We start from the raw sequence: 21,518 nt of genomic DNA, 5'->3' as shown, positions 1-21,518 counted from the left end.
ACCGACTTCTCACAATCGACTCAGTCAACTGCTCATGTAATGAGCATGCAATTGCTTTGTAACACAGATAATCAGGCATGTCTTGAGCCCTCTTTAAACAAATGGCGAGAATGTCAAAGGCACGTTTGAATAATGTCCTTAATACAATGAGCAATCTCAGTGATCCGTCTTTAGCTCCCTCCCACCTAAATCGGCGTGATTAGCATGACACCTGATATCATCCAGTCTCCTGGAATCTCTGTTGCTGTGCCCTCGACGACAGGCTCAATGATTTTGAGGAGCAATTTAGTAAAGTGCCACGCTAGTCCATCTCGTGTTACCGTGCAGTATGTAGGTAGTGTTGGTTGACCCACGAGTGCCAATCTATCCTAACAGGCAGCATTCCTCCACCTACATAGCTCTGGGCTGCCCATTTGACGCGTGCCACGCCCACTGCTGGACCCCATCATTTGGTGCCTGCTCCACCTGCCAGACTTCACCCAGCAGGAGACACAACGGGCACTTTGTTAATCTGAGAATAATGAAGCCTTATCTTGTAGATGCGGGATTAGGTTCCACTGCTGGCCCATACTAACAGGTTGTATAGAGAACGAGTTAGAGAGAGAGCCCGAGAGAGCGCAAGCACGAGATCGAGAGAGAAGAGGAAGAAGCCTAGAGAGATGTAGATAATTAGCAATGTAATCTCCTCACCTACTGTAAACTGCTTAACCCCAGTCAGCCAGCTACAGCAGAGCTGATCACCCTACTGGCCTGATGAGGCCATAGACACACAGCGATCTCAGGCTAGGAGTTAATGTAATAATAATAATAATCATAATTATTTGGTGGGTGCTTATATTTCTCCTATTTCACACATGTACAAGTATAGAGTGCTAGATAGACTAGAGACACACTGACTGGAGAAACACCTTGACCTGGGACAGCCCTACACCATGCAGCCCTGTGGGGATCACCCTGGGTGGCCGCCCGGCTCGGACATAACAGGAGGGCTGGGGGATTGGGAGTGTCACTGACCTCTGTGGCTGAATTAAAACTCTTAAGTTTAAACCATCCCAGAATCCATAGAGTATCCCAGGGGCTGATAGACAGATGGCTGGGAAGGGAAAATTAGAGCGAAGGTCAGGATCCTCCCCACCCCCACATAGTATAGTACTGCCCAAATACCCCAGGAGACACTTAGGGCTCAAGAGTATTTAACAGTATTTTCTTAGTGACATAAACAGAAACAGCATAATAGTTTAGTGTACTGGGACAATATCAAGTAGACTCCCCTTACAGATAGATGTTTCCAAATTTCAGAAGTCCAGCACTTCCCATCCTGCAAAGTCAACAGGACATCAACCATGTAAAAGACTCTTTATGCTTTTTGTAACTGGGTTATCAAGCAGGAGATCGTTCCACCTGAACCTCAAGCTCACGTTTCCCAACTCAGTGCTTTTCCTATGTGCCCAGTAAGGCCTGACCATGGCAATGCTGCAGAAATCTGATCAACTTCCAGATCAGGTTGAATCCCTGCTTTTCAACAAAGAAAATTTGTGTTCAGGGAAAGAAATCAAATCCTAACATGCTGACCACACCGCTCATGTTGCAAAATGAATTTACACATACATGTTATTCAATCACTGCAACCACATTGCTCACGCGCGCCAACGAACATCTGCGTTGCCAAGCGCTAAAATAGAAGTCCGTTCCATTGGTGGCGCTGAACGCAGTGCAAGTCCTGCCTCTCCCATCTCCTCATTGGTTTATAGGAGCAGATACCCAAGTGCCATCTCGTCATTGGTTATACCCACGTGGGTGATTGAAAGATGAACCGAGGTCAGTCGGTCGTGGTAATACACCTTATTATGAAAGTTGGCTGCCAATCGCCATATAAAGTCCAAAGAAGAAAAATCCTGGAAGGAGGAGAGATGACTAGAAAATATTTGGTTTACCGTTTTGTGTGTGGATTAATTGTTGGAGTTGAGGACCTTGTGCATTTCAGGTAAAAGAACAACTTAACATTTATATCCCAGGACAAATTAGCTAGCAACAGAAAGCTAGGTAAATAGGACAAATTAGCTAGCAACTGTAAGCTAACTAGCCATAAATGTTTAGTGCTTTTCGACCTGTCCCCAAATTAATATAATTGGTTCAGAGTTTGTTTTGATATTTCTACCTGCGTGTCCTGATCGCGTTTGGTGTGGGGGGACAAAATCAATTTGCGCGCATCTGGTTTGGGCATGGTGTAAGCGAAAACACAAGGTGAGGAGCAAATCCATTTCCTGGTACCGTCAAACAATCCCTTCATTCACTGCTATCTAAATGGCATTTCATTTGATTCTCCTGTTGATCGATCTGATACCCTGAGTGCTTCCAAGATGTCCATTCTGCCTGTCATGCCACACCGGCTGGGTATGAACTGGGAGAAATCTGATGAGCCGTCACGCATCACACACACATGCAAGCACACACTCATTCACTCGTAGCCTATAACGACATCCTGAAAGGAAACCACAGGGAGCAGCTTTGATTTCACAGGACACACTCAGTAATGTGACAGAGGTGGTCAACTACAATAGTGTTTTAACATGCAGTGTCCTAGCACAGCAGTGCCACTGCACTGTTAAGACGTCTCTCTAAAACTAGAAAGCAGCTCGTTCCATTTTCAGCAAGGTAGGACTTATCACTTAGATAAAATGGATACCACAACCACAGTCATATTGAATTGTCTCTTCTCCCTACTCTAAAGGAATAAACGATTCTCTAAAATTCAACTCAAAGTTATAAGACTGGCTCTTCAGCCCTTCAGATGGGCCAGTCTGTCTGGTCTAACGCTGGCTTGTCTTCTCTCTGAGTTATACTCCAGCAGCCCCAGAGGGGGGCACATATGCTGACAGGCTCTGGTGCTGAGCCCAGATATCACTGGGACACCAGTCCCATCTCTCTCCCCCTCTCTACTCCCCAGTGACCCCTTCTGGGAGACAAAGGGACATGTCCCATAAACACACAGTAGTTGACACAAGGTTGGAATAATTGAAGAAAGCATCCATCTTTCCTTAACACATCTGAGAAGTGTTGGATTTGTTAAAGTAGTGATAACGAAACTTTGCTTTTGCTAATCAAATCACACAGTGATTTCCCCAAAGCGAGGAAGGATGTGCTGATAAAGTTTTAAAAAACGGGGTCAGAAGACACCTCAGTTTACCCCCCACCTAATCCACACCTCCAGCCTGGGGCAAAACATTTTCACACCATATACTAATAGTGACACTGAAGATAAGAGTCTCCAGAGGCAGAGAGACCAGAGCAGAGGTGCTGCCTGGTGAGGATCTGGGATCATTTACAGCTTGTTTTAGACAGCTCTCCCCCTCCTCCCCTAGGGAACACAACACTCTCCACTCAGAATCACACAGAGCACACACTTGCACTGCTCCAATAAAAAAATATACATCCATTGAAGGATTTTTAACAATAGTCCCTCACGTTAAGATTAAAATACACAACTTTATTAGGAAGAGTTTATTTATTTATTATTATTTAGATGATTGAACGATTTTCAAAACTACAAAATTACTCTCCAGGTGCAGACCAATTAAGTTTAATCTTCACATGCAAGTAAATATGGTTTATGGATGACTTTCCACGTTAACATCTTTGATATATTCGACAAACTGCTATATTCATGTTAATGAGAGTTGTTGCTCTGCTAGTCTAGACATGGATCCAGCGGCAACAGGGTTACACAGGGACATTATCAGAGCCTCACTGAGGATTACAGGATTACATACCATTACATCATTAATGTAATGGTAACGAGGTGGAGTGGGCCTCCCAGAGGGGTAATATTGCCTGAGCATCTCCAACTCTGCAGTTGACTTTTTTGTAAATCACTCAGCTTATCTGAGAGGAGGCGATCAATACGGCGGCATTACTGTAAACAGATAATGTAGCGAGCGCTGTGGTTAGCGTCTGTCTCACAGACACCGGCCATTACGCCATCCAGATGAGCAATAGTGATTAGTGGACAGAGAAACCATGTCCTTGTGTTGCATCTCATCACCACTGTAGCTCTCAATATTCCCTTCCCTTGACCCGACTTGACTCCCTTACCTTTCCTATTTTGTAAATGTGGGTGTTTACAGAATGTGGGTGGAGTAATACATGTTTAACCAGGCACAGGACTACATTGAGTGTGGGCTGGGTGTGTCTGAGGGGCTGGATTGATATGCTCTGTAGGAGGGTTATCCCAGGTTCAGAGCACTCAGGGGCATAGCAACAACCCCATGCCTTCTACTCTACAGCACGGATGACAGAGAGAGCACAGAGACGGTCTATAGACAGACAGCCTATCACAACCTGAGCCAATCAATACCAACAAACACCATAGGTGCTGGTTAGACCATTCCAGCTGTCCAGACAGGACCTGGCAACACGTCGCATGTTTTGCCATTGGCAACATCATGAATACGATCACTAAATACTGTTAAAAGTATAATACTACTGATTCATATATATCAAGTGAAACACATAGCAAGAACTGGACAAATTTCTTGAGCTTTTCTTTAGTTGCATCCTAACATTCCTAATTGTGATGACAAAGGAGTGAGCTGCCCCTTCGTGGTGTATTGGACTTGTCCTCAGTCTTATGCATATTTATAGAAACTCTGGAGAAGTTCTTCTCAACATGTTCAGACAAGGTAGTAAGTAATTGAGTACTGAAAGAAGATAACTGGGAGGCCATTCCATTATCACTAGACATTGCACACTTCAGCTCTGGATAGGACAAGCTGTTCTGTAGAGGATAAAATAAGTACCTCTGATCCATGGTTTGCGTTAGCGGGTAATAGCCGGCTTTTGGACGATAAAAAAATAGAAATGCTTATCTATAGGATATTTGCATAATTAAATTAAATTGGCGCGTGTATTGTATATTCGTTATGTATCTTATTTATCACACACATAGGCCTACAGCATACAGATACAGAGCCCATTCAAAACAATTTTTCCCAGTAGGAGCTTGTTTTGTCTTGAACGCACAGAAGTCGGAAATTTCCAAGATCCCAGTTGTTTTGAACGCTGCATTAAACGGAAACGGAAGGCAGGCTTCAACAGCGCGTCACACACCACTTTGCAATGAGCTGGAGGCAGTATGCATTTTGAAAACATATGCTTAATTGTTTGAAATCTGAACGTTTAATACATTAATACCATGATTCAAAGTAGCCCATTAGCTCTCCTCTCTTCTACATTTCTAAGGATATTTTCATCACTGTCACATGAAACCGCTCGCATGTGCAGTGCCATTTTGGCAACAGTGTTTTCCTGCTAATTGTATTATGGAACGAACATTTGCGCGTAGTCTACTGCCTTGTGTGCATTGCAGCGCTTATAATGTGAAGAAAGTTTATCAACGTTTGAAGCTAAACGTTCTGATCTGTTGCATCAGACTCATTGCTTTTTAAAATGTTATTATTTACGTAGCCTAGGCACACTGGTTGTATGAATTAGGGTTCAATCATCCCACAACTGTACCAGAGTCTGTTTGGAATAGGCTATTTCTTTCACCACAAGCTGACCAATAGAATAGGTAGCTTAAACTTTTCTACTATAGTAAATTGACATAGGCTAGTGATTTTGCTGTTCATTACTCGTCTTGTTGACAGTGGAAAAGTTAATGTGGACAGTTATTCTAACATGTTCAAAGTGCACATCAGAATTCGGTAAGAAGGACCGCCCATCATTGCGTTCTCAACTTGCATGTTCTGTTAATATGAATGACCATATTCTAAATGTGATTTCTGTCATTCTGAGCACCGTGGGTGGATGCCCTAATCAGCTTATGCACCCAATGCATATGAGTCTGGTACATTTCTCAAATGTCCGTCACCACATGTTCCTAACGGAAACCCTGCTCTGATCTTACGCACCTCTTCATAGTTACAGTGCATTCAGAAAGTATTCAGACCCCTTGACTTTTTCCACATTTTGTTACGTTACAGCCTTATTCTAAATGAATATAGCCCCCCCCCCCCCCCCCCCTCAATCAATCTACACACAAAAACCCATAATGACAACAAAAAAAACAGAAGTATCACATTTACATAAGTATTCAAGCCCTTTACTCAGTACTTTGTTGAAGCACCTTTGGCAGTGATTACAGCCTAGTCTACCTGGGTATGACGCTAAGCTTGGCACACTTGTATTTGGGGAGTTTCTCCCCTTCTCTGCAGATCCTCTCAAGCTCTGTCAGGTTGGATGGGGAGCGTTGCTGCACAGCTATTTTCATGTCTCTCCAGAGATGTTCGATTGGGTTCAAGTCTGGGCTCAGGTTGCGTCACTCAAGGACATTGAGACTTGTCCCGAAGCCACTACAGCGTTGTCTTGGCTGTGTGCTTAGCGTCATTTGTCCTGTTGGAAGGTGAACCTTCGCCCCAGTCTGAGGTCCTGATCGCTCTGGAGCAGGTTTTCATCAAGGATCTCTGAACTTTGCTACTTTCATTTTTCCCTCGATCCTGACTACTCTCCCAGTCCCTGCTGCTGAAAAACATCCCCACAGCATGATGCTGTCACCACCATGCTTCACCATAGGGATGGTGCCAGGTGTCCTCCAGATGTGACGCTTGCCATTCAGGCCAAAGAGTTCAATCTTGGTTTCATTAGACGTTTTGGCAAACTCCAAGGCTGTCATGTGCCTTTTACTGAGGAGTGGCTTCCGTCCAGCCACTCTACCATAAAGGCCTGATTGGTGAAGTGCTGCAGAGATAGTTGTCCTTCTGGAAGGTTCTTCCATATCCAAAGAGGAACTCAGACTCTGTCAGAAATGTTTTGGTACCCTGCCCCAGATCTGTGCTTCGACACAATCCTGTCTCGGTGCTCTACGGACAATTCCTTCGACCTCATGGCTTGGTTTTGTCAACTGTGGGACGCTTATATATAAAAAGGTGTGTGCCTTTCCAAATCATGTCCTATCAATTGAATTTACCACAGATGGTCTCCAATCAAGTTGTAGAAACATCTTAAGGATGATCTATAGAAACAGGATGCACCTGAGCTCAATTTCGAGTCTCATAGCAAAGGGTCTGAATACTTATGCAACTAAGGTATTTAAAAAAATATATACATTTGCAAACATTTCTAAAAACCTGTTTTCGTTTTGTCATTTTAGGATATTGTGTGTAGATTGACGGGGGAAAACATGTATTTAATCCAATTTAGAATAAGGCTGTAACGTAACAAAATGTGGAAAAACTCAAGGGGTCTGAATACTTTCCAAATGCACTGTATCTCAAGTGGAACTCTCAAAGCATAGGAACAACAGTGTGTATGGTCTTCAGCTCCAACAAGCAAAAACAGTCCAATTGTGAGCAAAAGACTCCTAGCTACCTACAAGTAGAAACCTCCCCCCCATTTAAGTTATTCAAATTCCTCAGAATACTGAAGTCTGCTTCAAATTCGCTAGGATTAGTGATTGAGGAAGTAAAATGTTTTAAAGAAAATCGATAAACACGAATGGCCATACGTAAAAGCATTATAAATACAAGTAACGTTTGTCCATTAGTGGAGGTTTGGGAAACAGTAAAAGCTAATAAGTGAAGGAGAGAGTCCATTTCAGTCCATTAGAGTCCCAGTGTTGTGAGAATGGCGGTCTTTCGGAGGTTATCTACTGGCAGGCCACGCTAACTCCAGACCCACAACTCAAAACCACGACAGAGTCCGTCTGATGGATTAGACACACGGCCTTTCTGTAGATCAACAGAAAAGAATGAATACAAAATAGATGACCAAAATATAATCCCCTTATTTAAAAAAAAAATTGTGCATTATTATTCATGATCCATTTAGGATATTTATTGAGATGCGAGCACTATAAACAGAGAAATAAAAGGAGGGGCTGAGGTTACCGCACATCTCCAATTGTAAACAGAGGAGAGCTGTCACTGAGGTCAGGGAGAGGACACAGTCTGAGTGTGGACCATGTCTTTAGAGGCTGTACACAGCAGCTGAAAAGGCTCATGGTTTTTCAGTGGAGGTCGGGTCGGACGCCGGACAGTGAAACGCTGGCTCATTAGGCTATGAGAGTAGCACTAGGCCAGGATATCGTATGCTGGTTGTGAAGACTAAATGAGACTAACTTGCTCCAGGGGTGCTGCTTTGCAGATGACCCTGTGCTGTTTCTAGCCTATTGGGGGTGTATGTGTGGTGTCAGGAGGGGGGTGGTTGGAATTAAATAAAAACACAGCAAAAATACAACATTTCCATTTCATTTCAATGGATTAATGAAGTTGTATTGTATGGGGTCGTTCTATCCAAAAACAACAGTAATTGAAATGTACACTTCCTCATGGCTGTCTCAGCAGAGGTGACAGAGAGTTGACCAATGACCATGACCCTTGCAGAGCCACAAGCAGCAACCACATAGTTTGTGTAAAACCCTCTAATATGAATAGAGTATGAAAAGACAGTGTGTTTGGAGAGGAGGTGAGCTGTATTTGACTGTAAAAGCTGGTACTCACTTGATTGGAATGCGTGGGACTGCGGTGGGGGTGGAGGCTGCAGTGACGACCAGCAGAATCTGTTCCAGAGCAGAGAGTCCCCCGCCCACCTGGAACGCCACTTGATCTGCATTGTTCTGTAGAGAGAGAGAACAAGAACCACATTCAGGTAACAGGGAGCTGAACAGACCAAGGTATCACGTTACTCTCAGTGTGGACCCAGCTTCTCTTTTCCTCACCTCCCAGTTGGGAATGAAATCTGAAACAAAGTGATCCCCAAAGCATTCCTGTTAAATCTCAAAAGTGCACAACCCCAGTGTTCCACCCCCACTACAGTCCAGCCAAGTCTCAATGGAGGACAGCTACTCTGCAGACCTCCACACACACACACACACACACAGCACCAGGGTGGTCTGTGTTCACAAACACAGGCTGAGGAGAGACTGTACAAAAGTAGAGAACAGAGAAATCAAACAAAAAATTCTAAGAAAATCATCAATCAAGGTAAGAGTATTGGATACATTCTGAATTCACTCTTTATTTATTCCAATATAAAACGAGCTATAACTCTGACAGAGGAAGTGCACCCAGCTGAGCCTAGCACACTGCATTTAAAAAAAGGTGCAATATGCAAAAATCACGCCGCCATTTCCTGGTTGCTAATATTCTAATAGGTTGCCTAATTTCAGTTTGTGTGGCAAAACAATGTATAGTGTAGAGAATCATTGTCATCTAAACCGATGTGAAATATATTTTCTAGAACCAAAAATATTGTATTTAACTGTTTGAAGCTGGTCTACAAAAAATGAAAGCAAAAGACGCAAAAACAACTTTTGCATGGGAAGCATAGAAATAGAGCACATAGAACATATCCACCGCTTCTTAGACTTGCTGTCAATAAGAATGACAGATCTATAACTCACATTTCTATGCGAATTTGGTCGGGTCGCCCAAATAGTTACATATTTCAGTTTTAAAAAGGTATAGTAGAATGCGCCTTGAAACCATCATTTAACGAACATGTTTAGTCTAACACAATACAGTGTCAATAGTCCACAGCAGTCCATAGATCTAAGACCAAACAGCTCTAAATAAGAGGGCCCTGCCCTGTTGCAAGGAGAGGAGAAGAGAGTCAGAGCTCTTGGCATTGGGTCAGATGCTGCTGCAGCTACACAGTCCAATAAATCAACAGCTCCTAAGCCCAGAGCAAGCGGCTGCTATCAGACATGTTAGTGCCTGGGTCGACCGGGAGGATAGGGGCTCCAGGGGAGGAGTGGGTGCTGATGGAAGGCTTTCCTTACAGAGGGAGTAGCCAGGGGGACAGTCATACCTCACCACACCAAGCATGGAGGTACACTGGGGGTCCCACCTACACCTAATGAGGTCACTGTCTCCCAGGTAGTGTGACAGCCCTCAAATCCAGGCACTCCACTGTATTTTAGTTCCACGGATGAAGGGGTTGCCAACAAGCCTGAACACATTGAGGAAGCGCTTTGCAAAACGATATATAAGCTCTTCATCTGTCACTCACACAGACTGCCAAGACACTAGTCAGCAGGATCCGGTGACAAAAAACACTGAACTCTGCTAGGGTTAAGGGATTTGGACCAACACACTGAAAAAACACCAAGAGGCCCTATGTATGATGTGCAGTGAGGATTATGGAAATCTCTACCATGGTCCAATCTGCCCATGTGTGTGGTTGAGTGCTGTTTATAAGAGAACAACCTCCTTTGTGTAGGTTACCAACGGTTTCCATCGATATGGTTTCTAGCACTGAGCTGGGTTTAACCCATTCTTAACTCACCCATCAACGCAGCCATCTAAAAGCTTCTGGGCTAAATGAGAAAAGGCAGCTCTTTCATGGTGTCTTATCAAATGGTATTTTAAAGGGGTTAACTAGGACCTGCCCAGCTCTGGCGATAAAGCCAGACTGGGACGGTTTGGCTGCATCGGTCTTGGCCTGTTGACAGATCGATCTGCTGTGACAATGAAAAAAAAAAGGAGAGGATTAACCTCCAATCATTTTAGCCAACATCTTCAGGTGGTCTACATCTGCAAAACCCATGGCATCCTTACCAGACAGGACCCATCTGCTGGTGTGGAGATACACAATCATTCATTTCTTAAAAGAACACAATTAGATGTGTTTTTGGTGCAGAAACCAGCATAGTAATCAGTGAGTGGACCTCTGTGGTGTTCCTCATGTTTCGGTTGAATGCATTCAGTTGTGCAACTGACTAGGTAGGTATCCCCCTTTCCCTTCCTTCTATCTAGGATGTACAGCTTTACACTCTGCTGGCTCAGTACTGTGGATGGCAGTAGAGCAGAGCAGGAATAATAGGCCTTCTTGTTCCCGATCAATGAAGAATAACTTTTAAATTGAAAGAACTAAAGAGAGCAAATTGCAATAACAGCCGAATTACACACCATGTTAAACAGAACCCTCTGGTACGGACTTCTTCAGGTACACTTACTGTGAGTTACACAGAGCTGTCTTTCATTAAATAACCCGTTGAAACACACTGGGAACTGTATAACAACCTTAAGGTGCGATCTCCATAGGACGTGTGCTGTAGTAACTATTGTATCTATTGTTGCCAAATGTTGATTACAGCCAACAGGCTTCCGGTTCCAAAGCCATGGTTACAACATCTGGATTTGATACATCTTTTCAACAAGCCACATCTAGCTTAGCACCAATCCTCCATTCCATGTAACTATGGAGCAGTGTGTGATCTGTCTGTGTCCTGTCACTCCCTGCTAGACACTCTGGTGACAGTGTAATAGGATGAGGGGTACATTTCTTCTAAAGAAAACCCCCCAACATGACTGAAGACATGAGGAAAGGCGAGGGGGCAGGCCAGACAGTCGAGTCCAACATGAATTATACAGCTGAAGGAATCTTACACAATTATTACTCCTGCTGACCATTACTACCCCAGCTAATCAGAAGGCTGGCAGCTGTTAATTCCTGTGGCTGTGGCACTGCTGAGAGAAGCGGGAGAAAGGGAGGTAGGGAGGGCCAGCCAGACAGCTCTTTGTAGTCACCTCCCACCAGCCACTTTAATTAGATACATAAAGAAAGGAGGAGGGGAAAGCCCCGATCCTCTGGCCCCACCAACAGACGCTGGGGAACAACTGGCTGGGAGTTCATTAAAGGTGTGACACAGCACAGCCCCTTTGTCAATCAGTCTTTGGCCTCAAACTGGTTGCCCCAAACAATATTACAGACGGAGTGAGCAGGGCAGATACATGCATTTAATCTTGGACCCCGACTAACATATACAGTTGCAAAAAAAGCCTGTGAGGAGTAACCAAAGTCTCCATTTTGTTCAGTAGTCTAAACCAGCATCTGCATGTATGGGAGGAGTGATAAACCACAACAAGACTGCTGGAGTAAACATTTAGAGACTGAGTAAGAGTTTGTATATTAAAAAGGTGTAATGGCATGCTGTTTGGTACACAAAAGTAGAATGATTGGTTGAGAGACTGTAAATGTGAAACAATACTGGGTGAGTTTATTTTATGTGAGAAACAATACTGGGTGAGTTTATTTTATGTGAGAAACAATACTGGGTGAGTTTATTTTATGTGAGAAACAATACTGGGTGAGTTTATTTTATGTGAGAAACAATACTGGGTGAGTTTATTATATGTGAGAAACAATACTGGGTGAGTTTATTATATGTGAGAAACAATACTGGGTGAGTTTATTTTAAAATGGGAAACAATACTGGGTGAGTTTATTTTATAAAATGGACTGAGATTCATTAGACTAGTGAGGCTAGTGAATGTCATTTAAAAAAAGAAAAACATTTAGCCTAGAAGAACAAGTCGCCTACACTGTCAAAAGTAAAAAATATAATATTTGTATACTATAATTTGCGAACGACCTGTCCTATAGGCTATTTGCATCACATTTTTAATAAATCACAAAAAACTGCTGTTTTCAAATTAAATGTAGGCCTCAGTAATTTAATTAATTAAACATTTTAATTAGGCCTAATAAATAACAAAACATGGCTGTCTACGAACACCAGGGCCGGCCGGACATGGCTAGAATGGACCGGTTTTGTTAAATTAACTTCAGATTCGACTTTTCGTAGCATGTTAGGAGAACTAACGTAACAGGTTAGGAGAAAAAGGTCAAATCAAAATCAAATCTTATTGGTCACATACACGTGTTTAGCAGATGTTATTGCGGGTGTAGCGAAATGAGTTATAAAAATGTGTTAATTTGACAAAAGCTGGATCCCTTCTAGCCATGACCGTGCCGGCCCACCCCACTCCCTCTGCGATTCAGCATCACAGCAGTGGAAAGAGGACACTCCAGGCCCCTCAAACTCAACTCTGGACCACAAAGCCAGTTCCACTACTTTTTTTCACTGTTTCTGTCTAATCAGGGACTGATTAGGTGCAATTCATTATCAGGTAGAACAAAAAACCAGCAGACTCCGGACCTTGTAGGGTAAGAGTCGTATACCCCTGCTCCAGGGAGCCACAAAATGAAGAAATTATAAAACTGATATTGGACAAACAAATTGTAATTATGTAAATATGTAAAAAGATGTAAATAAATTAAATTCGTTAAGGCTGGTTTATTGAGAGAAAGCTTATTTTACAATGCTGTAAATTGAGCCCTACATTTATAATAGCACTTGTTTCTAAAGCTCAAATCATATATCACCATTTTCTAATGGATGATGATAATAAATATGTTTATTATAATTTCAACTATCGTGGGGTCGTGACTCGTGCCATGTGTGATATACGTGGCTTATTGAGAACTCTATTTCCTACTATAGGCAGTTGGCTGCCTAGTTATTGCAACATTGTAACTCTGCGATGTGAATAGTTGACAATGATGTTTAGTTTCCAAGTGCTACTGAATAGGCTCAACTGAAATTCACCAACTGTGCATGATACACATCATTACTCTACCAATCCCTTCCAAATCTTTATACTATACATGACACGGGCGCCATATGTTGCTCTGGCCTAGGGTGGCAGCAGAACTGCTAGGACTGGGCCTCAAAAACACTTTCCTCTAATTTACTTGCGTTTGAGGTAGACCTTGGCCTGCTCAAAGTGAGCCGCTGCTTTTGGGAAGACAAAACTCTCCAACTCCTTGGAGCAGCTTGCGACGGCGCATCAGCCTCTTTACTTTGTCCTCAAAATGGCACGATCGTGAGCCCATCTTTAAGATGTTTTGGAGAAAGAAATCCCCTCTCAGAAGGCACACTGGAAACAGGGATAATCAACACAATCTTCACCAATTTTTCCCAGTCGGGGTGCACTTAGCTGAAGTCCCTTATGCGTGTCTTTTGCGTCAGTAAAAATAGAAACACAGCCGAGGATTTATTAGACTATGAAGTTTATTTGCCTTTGAAGTTGGAGCACATTGACTGGTATTTCCATCAATGAATAAAAAGCATTATTGGGTGGGGATAAAAAAATGACCGGCTAATGCAAACCCTGTACCGAGGCGCAAAATCAGACACACCACAGAAACCAGACAGCCTATGGAGGAACTACAACACAGAGAGATTTCAGTGTTTGACCCCAGTTACAGAAGTAAGTACAAAAAGTAAGTCATCCTGGAAACATCAACTCAAATATTAAAGGCCATATTCATAGTCTTCCAGCAAACCTGTCCTGGTTAGGTAAGAAACATGTAGGTACTTCGGAGAAACAAAGACAGTCAAATTAAATTATTTCCCTGACTTTAGGACTTACTTTGGCAGCAACAACACAAAAGTTTGTTTGTTTGATAAATAATATAAATCCTTCCGAACTCATAATAAGAGGGATATTTTCATACAATAGGGCCTTTCAAGAGCAGGTCATGTGAATGGATCATATTCTGGCCAACTTTAGTCTACTCTACCTATTCATTTATTGTAGTAAAATCTGTAGTTAACATAATAACTAAAGACTTCCAGATGGGTTAAGGTTTGGCGACATAGTAAATCACATAGCCTCTGTTCAATAGCTGTCAAGACTAGATTAAATAACCATAACACTTAGAATTCAAATCTTAACACTTCTTGTATAGGGGTAAGCCAACAATAGCATTGAAAGTCATTCGAGTATAACCCTTAGCCAAAAAAATTACAAAAATGGTACTAATCTTCACAAAATCTGCAATTTCTTTACAAAAGTAAGAGTGTATTATTAACCTGGATGTGAAATAACAATTAACCTCATCAATTTGAATGCTTAATGTGAGCACTTATAGCCATGGACCAGACTATTGAGGAATAATAATAATAATAAGCTTCCTGACACACTTCCTGTCAGTTTGGTCCTCCTAGTCTCATCTGACAAGCACATTAAAACAAACATTTGGGGAAAGTGGATCTATGACACACTAACACTCCCAATCTAAGCCAGGTGGAACAAAGAAAACCCTCCAAGGGGATGAGGAATTTAGAGAAAAGTATGATTTTCAGCTACAAGACCAGTATACTAGGCTTAGATGAGTATTGCATTCAGTGTGCAGGAATACAAAATATAACCTTGGTATTTCACAACATTCGGACACTGCTAATCTTGGCTACATCCGTCAACTTCAGGCAGGCTCCTTGAGGCCCTATGTTCTTGTTACTCTGTTGCCCTATTCCCCCACCTCCACATCCCAGGTAGAACAAGCCAACGGCTAGTCATGAAGGGGAGACCAACCAGCCCATGACAGCTGGCAAATGAAAATGTAAATACAGTCTCCACTCTTCAGCTCTTAGACCACAGTGTTTCTGACAGTCCCTCAAGTGTCATAAACGCTCTCCATCTAAGGCCAGCCTTTATTTGAAAGCAGTGACAAACAAATTTGGGCCAGTGTGTAAATATGCGAGTTCATTACCAAGGTGTGAGAGCAGAAAGGTAAGAAATTGTCCTGAAAATAATCTTAGAGGGAAAAAGCTCTCTACTTCTTTTGAGTTTGACAAAAAAATAACCCATTAGTGCTCACAGAGGGAGAGGCGTGCTGGGGTCGGAGACTGGGGGGGGGGATGCCTGACTGAGGCAGCGTGGAGGGGGAGTGTCGGGTGTTGTTCAAGGAATTAGCAGAGAAAGTGGAGACTGAATCAGATACCGCAGAGGAAAAACAAATATCTAGGTGAGTCAATAACACGAGATATGCTTGTTAGGTCAAATAATCTAAACGATCCTGACTTAAAGTGACTCAGGGGGCAGACACCCATGCTGACAGAGACTATATTTATTTGCCTTTGTCCTGGGATTAGAGGAGGAAGTGCTCCCCAGGCTGGTTCACAGGCCAGCCCACCATGGCCCACCCCACTCAGCCCAGGCCTCACTCTGCTCTGGGCTAAGGGGGAAGAATGTGTTTAACAGACATACTGAATGAAGTCTCTTCCACCCCTCTACACCCACAAAATTCTAATGAATTCACAATAGGGCATTCCTCAATTGTTTTAATGAACTATAAATATGTAAAGAGCTTTAACCACACAGCGTTGTCTGTCCTAGCGATCCCAGTGTTGAATTGAGGAGGACTCTGGGCCCAGTGACCCCTGACCTCCAACAGGGAGAGTATGGAGCTAATGGGAGGAGTCCCCCTGTTAGTGACAGCTTGAGCACCATCACACTGGACGACTCCTCTCTCATTACACTGTGCTGCTGTGCCAGCCACTCCTGCCACCTCGCTCTCCCTCTCTCTGGGGAAATTCAGTAATAGCCTCTCCACCACCCCTCCCCCTGTCAATGACCAAACACCATCATCTCTCTATCCTCCCACCCACCAACATGCACAGTGTGCTTTATCAGGCCTTGAACTGCAACTTGGCAGAAGAATGATGGCTTGTCACTATATGTTTTCCTCTTCATAAACACAGTGACAGGTTCTCTTCATAAACCCAATGCAACTCCATAAAATACCATCAAACAAAGTCTCATTTACAGTGGATCTCTTTCATTCATTACATTGACTTAAGTCAACTGCTGTTATCAATGTCTGTCATTCAGTATATAGCTTTCTAAAAAAGCAGCAAATACCAATGAAATACCTGATACTCCACTGTAATTTGAGATCCTTTGGATTACATTTTCTAGGAAAACCTTATGTTATTGTATAAACCCACAATATACTTCTGAAGCATGCAAATGTTTGCCTGTCTAGTAATGGGTTGCTCCTCTATTAGTAACATGTGGCCAATGAAAATGCATAGCTAATCTGGCCTGCATTACAAATAACCTGGGGCAAGGAGTTGGGGAGTAAGTGATACTCTACACTGGAAGACAGAGAGCTGCAGCCAAACAGAACGCTTCAGTTCAGAGAACTGCCCCACTCACTGCACACACAACCCACACTGACTAAGCACTGACAGAACAACACCCAAGCAGCACTATATGACATGGAGGAGAGGTGTTAGTGATTTACCTGCTTCTCCAGGATACGGGAGATCTCTCCCAGGGTTCTGTCCAGGCCTGACACCCTGGTGTTGGCCCACTGCCCGCTGTCCTGGCCCTGGAGCTGCTTCACCAAGTCCTTCACCAGTCGCTGGAGCCTAGGGAGAGGGGGAGAGGTTTAGTCCAGTCATCCCTCCAACTATCAATATTCACTACAGTTAAGTAGATGAAGTAGAAGGTATAAATGTTTAGTAGGGAACTAACTTGGCCTTGTATGGGGAGTCGGGGACTTGTGTTTTTGCCTCCATTGACATCTCGTACTCCTTTGCCCTACAGAGGGAACATAAAAAACAGTATTTGAATAAGAGGAAAAGAGTACTCCAGTGGTCAGAGAAAAGGCAGGGGAGGATGAAAAGTCTGAAGGAACAGAAAAAGATCAAGTTAAGACGAAGTGTTTATTTTGCCTGTCAACTGTTCCCCCCCAGTAACTCTAAATAAATCATGCGTTAATTCTACAGGGGCATAGTTCCTCACTGCTTTTAAAAATTCATAAGGACATTCCACCCTCATCACTTTACAATGGCATATCACATGTTCTGTTAAACTATATTGTTAAATAAATAGTATGCTCCAACTCAGGTAGCAAAGACATCAGTATTTTGAATCTATGACCTCCACAGATTCACAGGGTCATTAGGATTGTTCTCTGTGGCATTAGACCAGCAGACATGGCAAAGAAGACAGGCTCTACTAGTAGCACACAGAGCATCTGTCTGTCAGTCAGACAGTCAGCATCTCAGAGCAGATAAGAGCTATTATAGATCCCAGGCTGACAGAAAGAAGGTCCTACGGTCAGACAAAAAGCAGCTGATAAACTAACAGGTCCCGGAAGAGGACAGATGGAGCCTCCCTAGAGGACCAGACCTGTCCAGGCAGAACAAGGCTCAAGTCATTAGCATCAGCTAGATATAGGAGATTATAAACACTGTTAATGTCAATCCAGCTCAGAATTAAACCCTGAAATAAAAGGTTGTGTTGCTCCAGTGAAGACAAAAGATTTAGGTAAACTGACTATGGGGTTTTATCAATGTTTACCATTTCTAAGGTTAAATCAGCAAACATTTATCACTCAGAGAAATATCTATGAGCAAATCAGAAATGTCTGCTCTCAAGGGCAACCTTACCATATAAAAAGGCATGAGTTTAAACTCGATACCATCATTGAAATGATCAATTCACGTGCTTAACTTTTTAGTCTTTGCACTACGTTATCAATGTCTTCTTCAGCAGTTGTAACAGTTCCAAAAATATTAATATGGCCTTATTTCCGATCTTAAAGTGTACTATAAATCACTGCACATTGGCAGTACATGAACTAGAAGGGCAAACTTTTGACCTGGAGTAAATAAAAATGTTTTAACATCTATTTATTTATTTTATTTCACCTTTATTTAACCAGGTAGGCCAGTTGAGAACAAATTTTCATTTACAACTGCGACCTGGCCAAGATAAAGCAAAGTAGTGCGACAAAAACAACAACCCAGAGTTACAAACAAATGTACAGTCAATAACACAAAAATAAAAAAATTATAATACAAATCTATGTACAGTGTGTGCAGATGTAAAAGAGTAGGGAGGTAGGCAATAAATAGGCCCTAGAGGCGAAAATAATTGCAATTTAGCATTAATACTGGAGTGACAGATGTGCAGATGATGATGTGCAAGTAGAGATACTGGGGTGCAGAAGAGCAAGAGGGTAAGTAATAATATGTGGATGAGGTAGTCGGGTGTGCTATTTACAGATGTCTGTGTACAGGTACAGTGATCGGTAAGCTGCTCAGACAGCTGATGCTTAAAGTTAGAGAGGGAGATATAAGACTCCAGCTTCAAAGATGTTTGCAATTCCTTCCAGTCATTGGCAGCAGAGAACTGTTGGCTTTGGGGATGACCAGTGCAATATACCTGCTGGAGCGCGTGCTACGGGTGGGTGTTGCTATGGTGACCAGGGAGCTGAGATAAGGTGGAGCTTTACCTAGCAAAGACTTATAGATGACCGGGAGCCAGTGGGTTTGGCGATGGATATGTAGCGAGTGCCAGCCAACGAGAGCATACAGGTCGCAGTGGTGGGTAGTATATAGGGCTTTGGTAATAAAGCAGATGGCACGGTGATAGACTACATCCAGTTTGCTGAGTAGAGTGTTGGGGGCTATTTTGTAAATGACATCGCCGAAGTCAAGGATCGGTAGGATATTCAGTTTTTTGAGGGTAAGTTTGGCGGTATTAGTGAAAGAGGCTTTGCTGCGAAATAGGAAGCCGATTCAAGATTTAATTTTGGATTGGAGATGCTTAATGTGAGTCTGGAAGGAGAGTTTACAGTCTAACCAGACACCTAGGTATTTGTAGTTGTCCACATATTCTAGGTCAGAACCGTCAGGAATAGTGATGCTAGTCGGGCGGGAGGGTGTGGGCAGCAATCGTTTGAAGAGCATACACTTAGTTTTACTAGCATTTAAAAGCAGTTGGAGGCCACAGAAGGAGTGTTGTATGGCGTTGAAGATCGTTTGGAGATTTGTTAGCACAGTGTCCAAAGGGCCAGATGTATACAGAATGGTGTCGTCTGCGTAGAGGTGGATCAGAGAATCACCAGCAGCATTAGCGACATCATTGATATATAAAGCGGAAAGAGTCGGCCCGAGAATTAAACCCTGTGGCACCCCCATAGAGACTGCCAGAGGTCCGGACAACAGGCCCTCCGATTTGACACACTGAACTCTGTCTGAGAAGTAGTTGGTGAACCAGGCGAGGCAGTCGTTTGAGAAGCCAAGGGTATTGAGTCTGCCGATAAGAATGCGGTGATTGACAGAGTCGAAAGCCTTGGCCAGGTCGATGAAGACGGCTGCACAGTACTGTCTTTTATTGATGGCGGTTATGATATCGTTTAGGACCTTGAGCGTGGCTGAGGTGCACCCATGACCAGCTCGGAAACCAGATTGCATAGTGGAGAAGGTACGGTGGGATTCAAAATGGTTGGTGATGTTTATTACCTTGGCTTTCGAAGACTTTAGAAAGGCAGGATGGATATAGGTCTGTAACAGTTTGGGTCTAGAGTGTCTCCCCCTTTGAAGAGGGGGATGACTGCAGCAGCATTCCAATCTTTGGGAATCTCAGACGATACGAAAGAGGTTGAGTGTTTCCTAGCTTTAGAGCAGTGGGCAGCTGGGAGGAAGAGCTCTTATTCTCCATGGACTTTAGTTTCCCAAAACGTTTTGGAATTTATCCTACAGGAAGCAAATTTCTGTTTGAAAAAGCTAGCCTTAGCTTTCCTAACTGACTGAGTATATTGGTTCCTGACTTCCCTGAAAAGTTGCATATCGCGGGGGCTATTCGATGCTAATGCAGAACGCCACAGGATGTTTTTGTGCTGGTCAAGGGCAGTCAAGTCTGGGGTGAACCAAGGGCTATATCTGTTCTTAGTTCTAAATTTTTTGAATGGTGCATGCTTATTTAAGATGGAGAGGAAAGCACTTTTGAAGAGCAACCAGGCATCCTCTACTGACGGGATGAGGTCAATATCCTTCCAGGATACCTGGGCCAGGTCGATTAGAAAGGCCTGCTCGCTGAAGTGTTTTAGGGAGTGTTTGACAGTGATGAGAGGTGGTCCGCGGACCCAGTACGCACGCAGGCAATGAGGCAGTGATTGCTGAGACCCTGGTTGAAGAATGCAGAGGTATTTAGAGGGCAGGTTGGTCAGGATGATATCTAAGAGGGTGGCCATGGTTATGGATTTAGGGTTGTACCTTGTTGGTTCCTTGATGATTTGTGTGAGATTGAGGGCATCTAGCTTACATTGTAGGATGGCCGGGGTGTTAAGCATGTCCCAGTTTAGGTCACCTAACAGTACCAACTCTGAAGATAGATGGGGGGGCGATCAATTCACATATGGTGTCCAGGGCACATCTGGGGGCCGAGGGGGGTCTATAACAAGCGGCAACGGTGAGAGACTTGTTTCTGGAAAGGTGGATTTTTAAAATTAGAAGCTCAAATTGTTTGGGCAGAGACCTGTATAGTATGACAGAACTCTAAAGGCTATCTCTGCAGTAGATTGCAACTCCGCCCCCTTTGGCAGTTCTATATTGCCGGAAAATGTTATAGTTAGGGATGGACATTTCTGGATTTTTGGTGGCCTTCCTAAGCCAGGATTCAGACACGGCTAGGACATCCAACATCCATACAGTGCTCTGTGAAAAAACCTGCGTTTGTAAATGTAATATCATACAGTATTGTAGAGGGATTTGGGTGGGTTAATGGAAGGTAATTCGATCAGAAACACAGGGCTTCAGAGCCGACTGTCATTGTAGGTCAGTGTTGCCCGCCAGCAATATTATCATTTTTTATTATAATAATTTAAACAACTCGGACCTGCGATGTAGGAAGGAAGTTACCCCACCTAAATAATGCAAAAGTTACATGTTAACTTCACTCATGAGGATAGCGAATGCAGGCGACAGTAAACAGATGGATAAAAACTACACCAGTGGAGTAATTCATTTCAACAATAATCTTCATTTCAATTTGACTTTACAAACAAGAAAAGGGCTTAATTGGAGTTTATTTATTCTAAACCTAGGCCTATATAAAATGACAACTGGCTGAGGCTTAACGGCATCTTTCACAATA

At 43.1% G+C, this 21,518-nt stretch overlaps 1 protein-coding gene across 6 annotated transcripts in view; it reads right to left on the bottom strand.

Moving 5' to 3' along the window:
* Positions 1-21,518, bottom strand: part of scaper (S-phase cyclin A-associated protein in the ER) — a 141,050-nt gene that overhangs the window by 34,594 nt on the left and 84,938 nt on the right. For all 6 annotated transcript variants that reach the window (XM_071416898.1, XM_071416899.1, XM_071416904.1 and 3 more), the window contains 3 exons: positions 17,106-17,171; positions 16,873-16,999; positions 8,496-8,611 (listed from right to left, as the gene is read on the bottom strand). In XM_071416898.1, the coding sequence (XP_071272999.1) occupies positions 8,496-8,611; positions 16,873-16,999; positions 17,106-17,171 (309 nt within the window). The remainder of the gene's footprint in view (positions 1-8,495; positions 8,612-16,872; positions 17,000-17,105; positions 17,172-21,518) is intronic.

The sequence above is a fragment of the Salvelinus alpinus genome, chromosome 9, assembly GCF_045679555.1.
Source record: "Salvelinus alpinus chromosome 9, SLU_Salpinus.1, whole genome shotgun sequence".
NCBI lineage: Eukaryota > Metazoa > Chordata > Actinopteri > Salmoniformes > Salmonidae > Salvelinus > Salvelinus alpinus.
Note: the sequence above shows the minus strand (reverse complement) of the source record. Positions and strands in the feature narration are given on the sequence as shown.